Source organism: Hakea prostrata, chromosome 11, assembly GCF_041222555.1.
Source record: "Hakea prostrata isolate BN-2017 chromosome 11, UWA_Hpros_2, whole genome shotgun sequence".
Taxonomy (NCBI): Eukaryota; Viridiplantae; Streptophyta; class Magnoliopsida; order Proteales; family Proteaceae; genus Hakea; species Hakea prostrata.
Window position 1 is genome coordinate 14,186,939 of NC_142610.1, and position 14,735 is coordinate 14,201,673.

The window sequence follows — 14,735 nt, forward strand, 5'->3', positions numbered from 1 at the left end:
TAGTTATTCTGCAGAGATAAGTCTAAGATCCCTCCTCCTTCAGAGGTCAATCAATGTTGTCCTCAATTTTCCAGGTCTCTGAGGGGTTATGCTTGTATGGAATTAAGGATTATGAGAGAAACCAATGTAACAACCTGCAGGAAACTAGGAAGCTAAATCATATTTCCTAACCAACTACTGTTGTTCTCATGTGTTGATCAAGGCAAACCTTGATGGCATTTAAGGTGAAACAAGGCAATCTAATTAGGAGAATTTTCCCTTTTTTGTTCCTTTGTGGGGGAACTCACTGAGAAGCAAGGATCAGAATTGGGGCGAACATAGCCCTTGACGCAACCATCATATAAATCAATGATACCCCCACCATCATTCCTGAGTGTCTGTACACCATCCAGTAGCATTGGTGAAGGGGTTGTTAGTCCATCTATGGAGAACCATTCCCATCAAATTATTTTCCAGGTCCGCCAAATCAAGGAGGATTTCTGAAATCATAGATTTCAGGCACATGCTTATTATGCTCAATTGCGAGAGACTTGTGTAACTCAAAAAGAGATAAAAGGCAAAGGCGCCAACTAAAGGAGAGCAGTGAAGAACAGAATCAGCCAAAATTAAATTTAGAAAGATTTACTTATATCCCTTAAAAGAGATGCAGCGCTTTCAGTGTAGGAAGCATAACATGTGGGGGTCCTCAAATTCCTTGAGTGGAAACCTTCAAGGAGTATGGAACTGTAGCTATCAAGACGTATAAAGTAGATGAACCAACCAATTACACAATAGAAAAGATGGTTTCCACTCAGACACTGCTGTCACAGTTGAGATGCATCAAAAGGAACTTGCCGCTGGATCAAAGTTCATTAACATTGACTGCAAAAGATAACTGAAACTGGCGTCCTGAACAGAATTTCAGGGGTTCTCTTCCTCATCACCCAAATGTTGCAATGAGGAATCCTTTATAGATGCTCATAAATTTGGCAACAAATGCTGCAGAGTAGATGAGAATAACAATGAAGCACAATCAGATAAGGTAAAATTATCCACAATTTCCATGTCAATTGAAAGACCAATATAACCATCAAGTAATGTAGTAACATTAGGAAAGGGCACATGCAAAGATATTGTTTTGATAGAATCAAACAAATTACGGGAGCAATTCTAAATATATAGCCTAACTGGCTAGTTGATTCATACAGCAAATAGACCTAAGCAATCAAGGAACCTTCTAAGTGCGATTGTTTTAAATTCTATTGAAATTTTCTAACGAGGCAACCATATAAGAAAGGTACAGAAATATTCCTGTCTAACAAAAAGGGCAGTGGAGGTGAGGAGTAATTCTTCTTTAAGAGATTATTTAACTAAAAAATTATCTGCATGTATTCTGGGTTAAATTCAGGGCATGAATGGTGTGAAAGGAAATTATAAACCCAAATAGTCCATCCATTTTAAGTTTAGCAGCCTATATTAAAAAGTGAGCTCAGGAACAGAACCATCCTGCCGGGATTCTAATGTGTTTCCGACCTGAATACGAAATAATTGACAGGAATCAACAACCCTGCTCAGTAAGGAAAGAAGGGGATGTAGATATCCATAATATCAAATTTTGGAATGCTTGACCCAAGACTATTGTGGATTTAACTGCTATAATTAACTTCCCTCAGGTTTCTGAATTTTGCTTGCCAAGAGGGGGAAAAGAAAACCTGTAGCCCCTGCAACAGCGGGAGAGCCAGTAAGAATACCTACAGAAGCATCAATTTGGGTCGGATTTTAAATTTCACTAGGTGGTGTGCAGTTGCTTCCCTGCTCTCATGTCTGAGTACGGTAACCATGCAACTGGTTAGCATTCTTCCTTCCCTAAAAAAATTAATAAATCTAATGAGGAGGCTACCAGAATAAACGAGAAGGAAAGAGGGCTGCTAGCTGTGTTGGAGGATGGGGCAGGAGAGGACTTTGGAGAGACTAGGGGAGAAAAGCAAAGATGGGGCAAGACCAAAGCATCAAATAAAGAGTGAATGGGATGTTGCCAGTTATGGCACCCTGCTGAAGCTTCTGACATGATTTCACAGGCAAAACTGAAGCACTGACTAATTCACCACGGATCACAACACCACTGGGGAGAAAAAAAGCTTTAATGGATAGAATTTACTGCTTTCAAGGGAACCAAGTTTGGGACGTGAGGACGCCTGAAGGTGGCCGGGCTGAAGCTCTTAAGCGGAAAGGGACACAAAAGCTGCGAGGGGTGGATTACGGCATACCACACACCCAATCTCTCTTCTGTGAGCTTATATATGTCACACCACATTTATTTAAATTGTACAATATAATCTGCTGCATAATTGTTTGATCGACTCTTAAATTTGATGGAAGCATGAAGCATCTCCCAGGTAAGATAAGGGTGTTAGTGGAGGAGACGAGAGAGAGAAATTGCAGGGAGGGAGGTGACAGTGTGGCAGACATGGCAAGAGGGAAAGGTTAGGAAAGAAAAGAGGGAGAACCAGAGAAACCATCCTTTTTTGTTCACTCTTGGGCATATCCAGATTGATTCATAAATCAAGCAATCCAGATAGTTTCTGACTCAAATCCCAACTCCTCTCCTCAAATCCTCAGTCTTAGTGGTTAGTTTCATTCTTTACATTGAAGGTGCTCCTAAAATAAATCTCCCCTTGGTTAACAAGCGCCCACCCAAAAGAGGGGGTGGGAGGGGGGGAGCATACCACTGCAGCATTTTTAGGGGGCTTTCTGCACCCTTGCTGCAGGGTTCTCAACTCATTGAACAAAACTGACCTAGCTTGGTTTACTGAAACCCAACTTCTGCCTAAATTCAAAGCCAGCTAATCTGCCTGGGGCTGGGGATTTTAAAATTTAAATTGTTGCTCATCACAAGCATTGGTGTTGATATAGATTTGAAAAGACTAAATGTAACTCAGTTACGCTATGAATTTCAGGAATCAACCACTCTTTCAGACAGAAGGAACATTCCTATTAGTCATCAGTCAATCTTATGTCTTATTTTGGAGGGATGTAAACTACTGTCAGACCCATATTTGAGCATTCATTTCCAATAAGAACTTCAGAACTGAACTTGAATGCAGTAGGCAAAGAGTTTTTAGATATGAAAAAGGTCAAGGTCATCTGGACCAATCAGAATGAACATCCCCAGTACTCAGAAAAGACAAATTCAAAACTTATAAAGATAAATTGGTCTGTAGCTACAAGTAGTCCTCATTTCAACGCACTCCTGCCACTAGAAATAAATGAACGTCGCAACTCACAAGTGTTATGAAAAAGTTAGAAATGTGTCCAAATCAGTCACTGAAAAATAATCCAGAAAATAAGTCAAGACAAAAATAAGCATTTCTGGAGCTGTATAGGAGCTGAAATGGTTCTTGAAAAGGATGGAAGTCTCAGAAGAAAGGGGTGTGACATTCTCTCAACAGCCACCAGTAGTGCAGTCTCATCTTCTTCTTTTTCTACTCTTTTTCCCCCTTCTCTTCCCTGTAGTGGGTTTTGGTGGTGGTGGCAGTGGATTTTGTTTTATCCTTTTCCCCGCATAACCAGTCATGTACTTCCTATCACACCAGAAAGTACACAACATTACTTCACAAGGGCTACGCGACAGAAGTGGGCAAGGTGTAAAAGAGGTGCATTAATGTGCTTGGTGAACAGAGGAGAGTCATATCCCATGAGCTCCAGGAAAAACTGCAAGTCAGAGACATCCTGGGAGGGACACCAACCAACTCAAACAGTTGTCTCTGAGAAAAATCTTGAATCAACAAGAATATGCCGCATGAAAACTTGATGCATCAATCTAAGCATCCTAGCACGTAGAAAAGATGAGGACATTGTTGGGTCTATCAACGCAGTTAACATAATAAAGGCAATCTATGAAATTTTAGCAATGAGATAGTCACCATAATAGAGCCCCTATTGAAATGTTACCAAACTTGGAGTCAGCCCAATACAGTACTCAACTTGGTTTTCCAGAATAATTATAGCAAAGAGATAGTCACTGCGTAATAGAGCCCCATGGATGTTTTGATAACCAGCTTTAGGGGGCTACCAATCATAAAAAATGATTTGAATAAGGTTATAGTTGGTAGGTACCTGCAAATCTCACCAGGGGAAGACTTCCATATTAATGTGATTTCCCTTGCTCATAATTCATCTGTTTTCCTTCTAAGAATTGCTTAACAATTATGCTAATCTCATCCCACCAACCACTCCACCCCTCCACCTCCAAAAGAAAGAAAGGAAAGGACTTGGAAGTTGGAATAGAACAAGGATTCTATCTGAGTCTACTGAACTAGACTAACTACAAGGAAAAAATTTCAACCTTGGGTGTAACCTTAAAGGAAAACTTTACCATTTTGTGCCAAAAAACAGTTTTAAAGAACGAATGCTGTGTGACCTGATAACATTAGGCTGAGATTCATATAGAACTCAATTAAGTGAGAGTTTGTAAAATAACTAACCACCAACTAAAAAAGAGAAAATGCTACAAGCTCCATGACAGCTAGAATTTAAGAGGACAAATTACCTACGTCATGTATGGTAAAAGCTACAGACAAATATAAAGAATTGGATGCAAAAATAAATAAATAATAAAATAAAACAAAACAAAACTACTGAAGAAAAATGTATTGAGTACCTTCGATGTGAAATATTGCTTTCTGCCCAAGACGCATTCTATGTTCCTGGAGGTAAACCATTAGACATGGTGCACTCGGTCAGCATAAACATACAAGGAAAGAAGTGAAACTAGTAACAAAAACACAAATTATGGATGTAAAAGACCAGCCACACTTTAATCAGCCTCAACAAGAAGTATGGGCACCATTCAGGTAGATTAAATGCAAGTTGAGACTGAAAAGCAACTTGGACAAACTTGGTGAAAGCCCTTGTAGAGGCTACCACTATGTTGGAGGCAAAGGACAAAGATTCCTGGTGCGTCCCTGTCCGCTTGGAGGGAAGCATTGACTCCCACCCCCTTTTTTCCCCCTCTCTCTGGGTCCCAGGTTTGTAGGACTCAAAGGCTGGTTTGGAAGGTTCAAATAGTTCATAGGATAGAATATAATATTATATCATTCAGTTAGTCTTCTAGGGGAACCATTGGAGGGAACCATTGGATGATGAATATGCATGCAAGTGTATGCCACGTGCACCGGGAAGTCAGAGAGAGAGAATTGACAGAGCAACCATAGTATTCATGAATCCATTGATACCCTAGACCAGCAAACTCTTTCATAAATGTGCTTGCTGAAAAGGGAGGTTGCTATGCTTTGTGTGTATTGCAAGCCTTTAAGTCCCTTACCAGTTCCTCACACACCCAACTGAAGCAGACTTATCTCCAATGGGCTATGCTTCTTTCCTTTCCCCTATTATTTATTTTTTGTTCACCTCACAACAAAAGGGCAAAATCTTATAGACATCCCAGCCAAGAAAACAATGATGAACTTACATAATACGCAGCCCAATGGCAGACCTCGTGTTTCAGTTCTGCATCCAACTTCTTTAACAATTCTGAAAGTAATCTCTGACAATTGACAATTGACAATTGACAAATTTTCAGTTGCAGTTTATCAGACTTACAAGAAATATTAAGAGAAGAATATGAAGTTTTACCTTCAAAATAATTACTGGAGGAATACAATTACCCAGTAGTTCATATATCTTTCCCCGAACCAAAAACAGCCTGAAACAGATTTATAAAACAGAAAAACATACTTAGTTGGGAAGTTTATAGATGTGTACGCATGGTGTACAGAATCAGACACACTTAACAGATATAGAGTAAGTTTGTTTCAGCCCCCCTCCCCAAGAAAAATAAATAAATGAATAAATAAATAAAGAACCTCTCATTCCCCTGTTGGAGGAATTGAACACTCCATTGTTGGTTTCTAATTCTTAATACCATTAGCATCACCTCTCTACTACTAAAATCTGTTCCAACCATGTAGAACCTAGCCACTTGCAAAGAGACTTATTACAGAGTTGCTTTTAACTCTCTAATTTTGAGTTCTGTGTGGGCAGCATCTGTATGAGACTGTAATGTTATGGTCATGAAGCACAACTAAGCCTTATCCCAACCAGATCCTATATATATTGACTATCTAGTCCCTAACATCCCCCAATCTATATTTATGTCTCAAGACTAGTGTCCTCTCACATTAATAATGATACACTATGTATGAAAACTTTCTCCTAATATAATATTATCACTCAAGAAATAATACCATAGACATGTTTGCTATTGTAAACAAAATTATCATTCGGGTTAGTATAGATGTTAAGTAGGGATATACATATTGTTTATCAAAGTGAGTGTTGATTGAAGGCCCCTGTTGGTGTTTGACAAAGTTGCAAGCAGAGGGTTAGGTTGCGCATTGAGTTGCAAAGATTACACTTGAGGAGAAAATGGCGTTAGGATTAGGGTTCACGTGGTTTGTAATGGTGATGGACAATGTTCAAAGGCCTCTGTTGGTGTTTGAAAAAGTTGCAGGGGGAGGGTTAGGTTGCACACTGAGTTGTAGAGGTTAAGTTGAAGAGGAAATGATATTGGGATTAGGGTTCGTGTAGGTAGCACTAGTGAGGGAGAGTGGGGGTTCGCTGGAGTCGGAGGAGGAGGAGGATGCGGTGGTGCATGTGTTTAGAAGAAGCTTCGTAAACACACAGTAAAATGGAGGAAAACTTAACTAAGGGTAATTTGGTATTTTTACACCTAGAAGGATATATGAGTTATTTGACCAACAAATTTAATAGTCGAAGCTTTCATTGTTAAGAGTGGATAACTTACAATTTCACAAAAAATGCAAACGCTATGCAATTTAGCCCACTTAAGTGGGCAATCAAGAATTATAGGCCCACTTAACCACACCATCAAACCCTAGGACTTACCAACGCTAACCTTATTATTGGCCTAAAAACTCTAATTTTCCCTCCAAGTTTACAATTCATCCCAAATCCAAGAAATTGGCTCCTACATCTCCTACCAATCTGGGACTACACCACTAGTTCGCCAAGGAGCAAAACAAAACTTACGATAACCCAAGCAGCCGCCGCCCAACGACACCCACCCACCGGGAGCAGAACCCACAGGGGGGCAACCCCACGCGCCGGGCCAAACGCCCAAGCACCGCCGCCACGGCGCGCCCCCCGGGGCGCCCCGGGGGGCAAGCTACACCACTAGTTCGCCAAGGAGCAAAACAAAACTTACGATTATAATCCCAAATGCAAGTTCTTCATGTACCATGTCTCCACTTTAGTATGAACCTGACACTTGTCCTACCCACTACTCGGGAGTAGCAAGAACTCCACATTTGTGGAGGTGGACAAGACTATTGAAAATGGCTCATTTCATACCATACCGAAAAAACTAATCATGCTAATCATATTGGAGCCAAACTCGTGATAAGTAGTGTGACTACGCGGACTACCGGAATCAATTGTTTCCAATTGTGATATTAAATTCCTAAGTTATTTTTGAAGACTTTGGATATGGATGAACACAAAGCTACAACTATCTATAGATCATAGACAAATGGACAAATCAAAGCTTATGCAACCTCCATAGACTTGGCTGCCGTTAACTAACACCATTGGATTCTTTTATGGCAGTTGCGTTAACTACACGATGTTCACCCATGGAATAGTGCTTGGAATCCAAGCCCAGAAAGTTGGCTACCCTCCCTTTTCATGTTCAAGTTAGCATCAAAACTAATAAGTTCAATTGCTCAAATGACACATCACTAAGGTTTCAAACACTGACAGATGTCATTATGTTGCAATTGGCAATAGGGAAGCAGATGACCATCACCATTGATTTGTAAGTTTCAGCCAACAGACATGGTGATGGTGCAGCTCCAGAGATGTATACATCCAGTACCGACGTGAAGGTGTGCCCTCAAAAGATGGGCCCATCTAAGGTGCTGAAAAGGCAACCTAATCAGATGCTACAATTCAAGATAAGTTACAAAGAGTACTTTAGGGTGGCATGACGATGTCAAATGGATGCCTTGTGATGATCCAATATGAAAGAGTGATTTTATTCAAATTGAGGGGACTAAAGGTGCCAAGGAAGGCCAGATTAAGTTGCAGCCCTTAAAGCTGGGTTTTCCATTTAAAATGCTAACCAGGAATAGAATCAAGCCTACATGCCTGAGTTGCCACCTACCATGTCCATTAGAAGTAGGACACCAATCGGATGCCAAGATTCAAGATAAGCTATGAGAGAGTCATTTGAGGTGACATGGCCATGTCCAATGAAGATCTTGGGAAGATCTAGTATAGAAGAATGTTTTGAATCAAATGCAGGGACTAAAGAGCCAAGAGAAAGCCTAAATAGTTCATATCTATTGTCCAGCAAAAACAATGGTTAGAACATAAGACTTCCAATTACCAGCCTATCCAAACTGAAACTAATAAGAATAACCTCGTTGCCAGATAGCATGCTGAAGTGACAAACCTTTTAGGGCTCTGCTCCTGCATTATATCAGATGCTATTTCAGAAATATATTGCTCCCAGTCCATGGGTGATATTATTTGATTACTTGTGAAAGGATACCTACATGAAAAACTGACTATCAGGAAAACTGGGAAACTACAGTGGAAAATTACAGACTGCATGATGCTTCTAAATCTCAAAAATGTTACAAAACTTAACTGTTGAACCCGACAAGTTTCAAATGACAGTATGGCCCTTCTTAAACTCCGGCTTGATTGAGCTGCTATACGAGCAGCAAATCCAGGTGGAAGTTGTAGGCCTTCCTTCTTGCCAATAAATTCCAGTACCCCAACAATCTGGCAGAGTAACACACCAACCAAGCCATTAAAATATACATATAAGAAAAAAGGAGGCTGGAAAAATACAACCACAGCAAGTTTTGAGTAACAGTCTTCATATAATTCGTATGACCAAACCAACAGAAACAACTTCATAAATTAAACATAGTGACGGTGGAGAAGTGGATTCATTTAAAGATGACTTGACATTTTCTCCTGGATTGCTCAAGGGGTAAAATATCACGTTCGACATATTTTTCCAGACTCAGTCGTTTTCTACCTCCATTTTGCATCAGATCTATGCAGTAATCAATTTCAAATCCTCGCTAGGGTTGCTTCAGCTCATATTAAAGTGTGATTTCTGTCAGAAATGCAAAATCTAACACAAATGCCATGAGGATTCACTTTCCGGTCTGACGATCTGACAGGTGCTATAGACATCTCTCTCTTTGCAATTTCAGATCCTTGTTAAGACTGTTTTGTAACTCATCTGGATCAAAGTGAAATTTTTGTTCAGGCACTGTATGTCTGATACATCTTCCAATTAAGTCCACAAGTATCTAAGGTGAAAAAGGGGGGGGGGGGGCGTACTAATGAAGCTAGCAATAAGCAATCCCCTACAAACACTCCACCCCCCCCCCCCACCAAAACCACACCACCCCAAAAAAAATATATATATCCATCTTTACAGAAAATTACAAAAGGCACATGACCATTTTACACATTTAGAATTTCTTCCCAATTATCCCACATATAGAAATAGCAAATACACTATATTTAACCCCCCCCCCCCCCAAAACGGAATTCCTCATGACAAACCTAAGATCGACCTTGTAGCATTCCTTCCTACGTTGACCATATCCTCCTAAGGTTCAGAAATCCAAGCATTACTTTCTCTCCATCATTTTATAATGGAAAGAATGAGAGGAAGATTAGAAATTATAACTTAAATTGAAACAACTAAAGCAAAACAGAGTAAAGAAAAAGAAAAAGAAAAATATCACAAAAAAAGGTTCTTTAGTTAAGATATAGAAAACTAATAAGAATTCAAGTAAATTATGAAACAACCATCTTGTCTTTAAATACTTACAAGAACTAACAGAATTGAAAAGCAAAACTCAAATAACTGAAATAAGAAGATAAACCATTCAATCAAGGAATTTAATTGTATCCATTGGGAGTAAATAAGGTAATAGGGTAACTAAAATGCTTGCAGAAGTTACACATACACATCTTGAGCTTTGCTGAAGATATTATTGGACTTGAGATTAAAATATTAACAAATTCGAGGTTTCGAAACCCACAGGTGCATGCCTTCATTAAACAAACTGTACAGTTTGTTAGCATCTCAATGTTAGTTGATGACATGGAGGATTTTTTGGACTTGATATGTCTGTTATACCCTTTTCTAACACGTCTAGCAAACCAACTCCAGACTCTGAAGCCCACCCCTGCATCATCTGGCTGCTCACAATGCTGTCAATGTATTGCTCAAAATCATTTTCTTCAAAGGCTGGAAGCAAACAACATTGCGCCAGGTGGTCAACGTACCATCATCACCAACATCGAGAACTTTCCCTGCTTCACTGATATTAGGGATGGAGCACACGGTTTGCTGCCACAGAGTTTCCCTTCCACTTTGATCCTCCCCAATTATAAAAATGCAAAACTAAAGAAGAAGGTGACAACCCAGAGACAAGTGGTTCAATCATGTTGCAGATAACTTCTGATCCCTATTAAGTCTAAATTTTTATAAAGTAGAACGGTTTTTCAAATCAGACTCAGAAAAAACAAGGAAAAATAATTTTTCTTCAACATAGACCCTATTCTAAATGATTACTTACGCATTGGGAGTGTTCTGAAATTTACAAATTTACTCAGCTTCCTCTGTTCTACAGTTCTTCTCCCTAATAGCATAAAGAGCTTAGTCTTGAAGCTTCTTTACCCCCAACAAAGATACATGCTTACCTGCAATCATAGACTGCAGAGAAAAACAAATTTAATGGAGACTATGGCGTTTTCTACAACTTTTTTTTTCCCATGAATGTTTTTCATTATATATAAATTGTTTGATTTAATCTTCATGTGCATATTTTAAACTTTTCTTTTGATCTTTCAGCTTTTCTAGAAGTTTCAGCTCATCTAGCTTGAATTTTGAGTCACAGCTGTTCTGTTTGCTCCTGCCTATTTACCTCCTCCTCCGTCAACTATATTCTGGCCTTCTCACTTTGATTTTCTTTTTCTTTAATTTGAAGAAAGAAAATGGTGAAGAATCTCCCTAATTTTTCAACTTGACTTGCTTTGCAAGGTTACATGATCAACAAAGCCATCTGCTATACTGGCACTCTGGTCAGGATAAGCTCCTAAAGCTAAAAACACAAATAACGGTTGAGAAATTTTATTAATTTTTCTGGATATAAACCTCAGGTTGACAATGTTAGAAGCAACAAAAAACCTTTCAGATGCTTTATCAAAGTCGGAACCTCATTGTTGGAGGGAAATCCAAAGTTGGATAGAAGTTTTTCCTCTGAAAGTTAGTGTAGGGAACCAACAAGATAAGAGATGATTCAACTACTATGTTGCCAGATGCAAGGACGTATGCCAGTGACGGTGACTAAGGGCAGGCCAAAGAGAATGGATTTCTTTCAGGTTGGAAGGAAGAAAGGTTTTGATGAAGTAGAAGTATGTTCCTTCCACTTCAACAGAGATGGCGCTGATAGGTGATCTCTAGGGAGGACAAAAGGAGAAAGGCCATTGCTATTCTGTTTGAAAAGGATATAACATAAATTTCAAGTCCAAAAAAAATTAAATCCTCCACATCATCACTAACGTTGAGATGCTAATGGATCATTATTTTTATGTTTTTATTTAAAGAAGGGGGTCAGCACTTTAATTGTAGGAAACCATAGATGATTAATATTTTAGGCAAAACACAGGTGTGCATGTGTAATCTTCACAGGATACTTAAAACAAAAAAAGCAATATAGTATGAACAGTGTCATGCCAATTCATAAGAATTCCAAAATTTTCCAATGATATACAAGTAGATGAAAATAAAAAGCTACTAACCTGTTCATCTGTCGGAGCATTTATACGCAAATTTAAACAACGAGAGCGAACTGCTTCAGTGACCTTTGAGGAACTGTTGCAGCATAGAATTAACCGACATGATGAACTATATTTCTCCATTGTTCTTCGGAGTGAATACTGAGCTTCCCTTGAGAGCTTGTCAACTTCATTCAGCACTAACACTGTAATTAGAAAGAAAAACATATCAATGCACAAAAACATAATGCATTAACATAATGTAAATAAGACTTCATTGGTATTCCCAACGAAAAAAAAGTTTGCAGTTACTCTCATTTGGGTAATGTAATAATAAATAAAAGAAGACAACCACGCAGAGATCCTCAATGGCAAGAATATACATTTATGGGTCATGATCTAACAAAAGACACGAAGCTAGAAATTCTGGCCTTGCAAAACAGGATCTGAATCTATACTTTCAAGATTAGGTGCTTTACTTGTCCTAATGTCAGGTGAGTTTTCAAGAAGCACTTCACATTTTTATTTTTACAAGTAAGGTTATACATGCAAATAAATGTTTGATGTATGTTTAAATAGACCCTAGATCTAGACCTCTCATACAAGAGATAACACCCCATGCATCAATCATAACCTTATGATTCTTGTTTACTATTGGACTTATGATTTCATAGTGTCTTGTAGGTAAGAAATCATCATCACAAACAGTTGACTGATGACTGCTAATTCAAAGCAAAAATACTGCAGGAACTGCAACATATAAGAAAGAAACTGGAAGGAGAAAAATAGTTTCAGATTGTCATAACTCATAATATATATTACTTCCTGTACTGACATCTAACCTGAGGTGTTGACAGTGACACAGGATCCACTAATACAGTTATCATTTATCTTATCCCAAAACTTAATGCTGACATCTTACCTTTGAAATAAGCACAATAAATATTTACCTTTGAACCCCTTCTTCCCTTTGGTATCAATTGGTCTGTACTCTGCCATATGTTTAATGATCTCTTGAACAATGTATCTATCCTGAAAACCTGCATCACTAGGGTTTAGTTCGATATGGTGATTGCTTGATAATGTAGTCAGCTCTATGTCAAGGGTTCTGCTTCCAGCCTGGACAGGTAAAGAAACAGATTATATTAATATTTACTACACATCACCTATTAACTGCATGCTTAAAGTATTCCAGACATTCCAACCAACAATTAACATGTGTATTTGGTTGTAAGTGTTTCCAAACGCTAAGCCAAAACCAGCATTCCAATTGCCTAAAGGCACAATATGAGGCATGAACCAAGAATTTTGCTTACATAAATTCATTCCCTAATAGATGATTAAGAGATGAGTTTAATTAAAATATACAGAGAGTTCCAAGTTATTTGATCAAAAGTTATATCATAAAAGCATTTGAGTTTCCAAAAGGGAAATTATCTTTCAGAACATTCTAAAACAATGTGAAACTTCTCTTCAAACATGATTCTTCTTTTCCATTAATTTTTAGGAGAACACATTGTTTAGTGGATCAAACATGCAGTCTCTCCCCACAAATCAAGAAGGGGAAATCTGATATCTTCAATAGTTCAAATATTCCTCATTTTAGAAGGATTTTAGTATAGTGAGTTCACCACTAAAGGGTTAACACTGATGAACCAACCAACTACTACACTGAAGAATAAATTTCACATCTTATGAATGCAGCAACAATTACAGGGGGTAAAAAAAAATCTTACATTAATCTTCCATGTCTTATTCTCTATCTTCACCTGCGATCAACAACAACAACAGCAACAATCAATTAAACAAATAAAACACCAGAAACAGGAGGAGGGGGAGTTGAAGAACGAGGAGGGAAGCGAACCTTCTCAGCGCTAGCGCCAAACATTTGCCTAAGTAGGGCCGTGATTAGGGTTTTCTTTCCAGAACCAGGAGGTCCATAGAACAGCAAATGTGGGCAATCCTGCTCGGTGACCTACAAACGAAATGAAACAAAATTAGAGAAAAAGAAAAGAAGAAATCTTGAAAACAAAAAAGAAGGGATATAGGGAACAGAAAGTTACAAGCTTTCTGAGATTCTGTGCGACATCTTCGTGAACCATGATCTTGTCTAAGGTTTTCGGCCGGTACTTGTCCAGCCACAGCATTTTCGCCGCCGATTTATTCCCGGAATTGGAGACTCAGAGTCACAGTGGTAAGAAGCGAGTGAGAAAGAGAGAACAGATGAGAAACAAATTGGCGGGAAGAGTCGGAAAGGTGTTGTGTAGTGAAATGGGAATTTGCAGATGATAATGACTAGGTAGCTTTCTAAGAAGCCCAGCCGAAGGGAACTACACGGTACAACTAAGAGCTATAGAGGTTCGTGGGATAAAAATCGTACGCTGTGCACAGTGCACACCTGGAAAATACTATGTTGATGGCTGAGATTAAAGCAGTAAATTTAAAAAATAAAAACCCCAAAATGATCTTGGTTTATTCCGTACCCCTTCGGATTCTGAATGAGTTTCACTTTAAACACGATTTGTTTGCTAGAATAAAGATGAAGTGAGAAAAAAATGGTGGTAAAAAACACGGAACAAATTTTCGTCGAATTCGACGAAATATCGTTGAAATTAGGTGATTTTGCCCTTGGCGAATCGAAACCAAGGGCCGAAAGGAGATCGGCGAGATATCCCCAAAGAAAATAGAGGATTACAACTCAGCATTGCTATTGAAGTAAGGTTGGAGACTAATTCCTAATCCGGAAGCAATATGGGTTCGAGTATTGAGAAAAAGATACTTTAAGGGTCAATCTTTTTTTATCCTAAAGTCTCTACAAAGCAGGGATCATGAATATGAAACAATATTACTAGCATTATCCCTCAATTACAAACAATGGTGATTCGAAAAATAGGGGATGGAACACAGACTTCCTTTTGGTT

The 14,735-nt window shown here is 38.7% G+C and overlaps 1 protein-coding gene across 1 annotated transcript; it reads right to left on the reverse strand.

Annotated features, from left to right (window-relative positions):
* Positions 1-563: 563 nt before the first annotated feature.
* EMB2775 (ATPase family associated with various cellular activities (AAA)) lies at positions 564-14,119 on the reverse strand. Its single transcript, XM_089140035.1, has 11 exons — positions 13,878-14,119; positions 13,679-13,789; positions 13,551-13,583; positions 12,765-12,933; positions 11,839-12,020; positions 8,651-8,787; positions 8,453-8,551; positions 5,614-5,683; positions 5,450-5,524; positions 4,640-4,685; positions 564-978 (listed from the first exon to the last, which is right to left on the reverse strand). Exons 1-11 carry the CDS (start codon positions 13,959-13,961, stop codon positions 920-922), a joined length of 1,065 nt encoding a protein of 354 aa, XP_088996161.1. The 5' UTR covers positions 13,962-14,119; the 3' UTR covers positions 564-919.
* Positions 14,120-14,735: the final 616 nt, after the last annotated feature.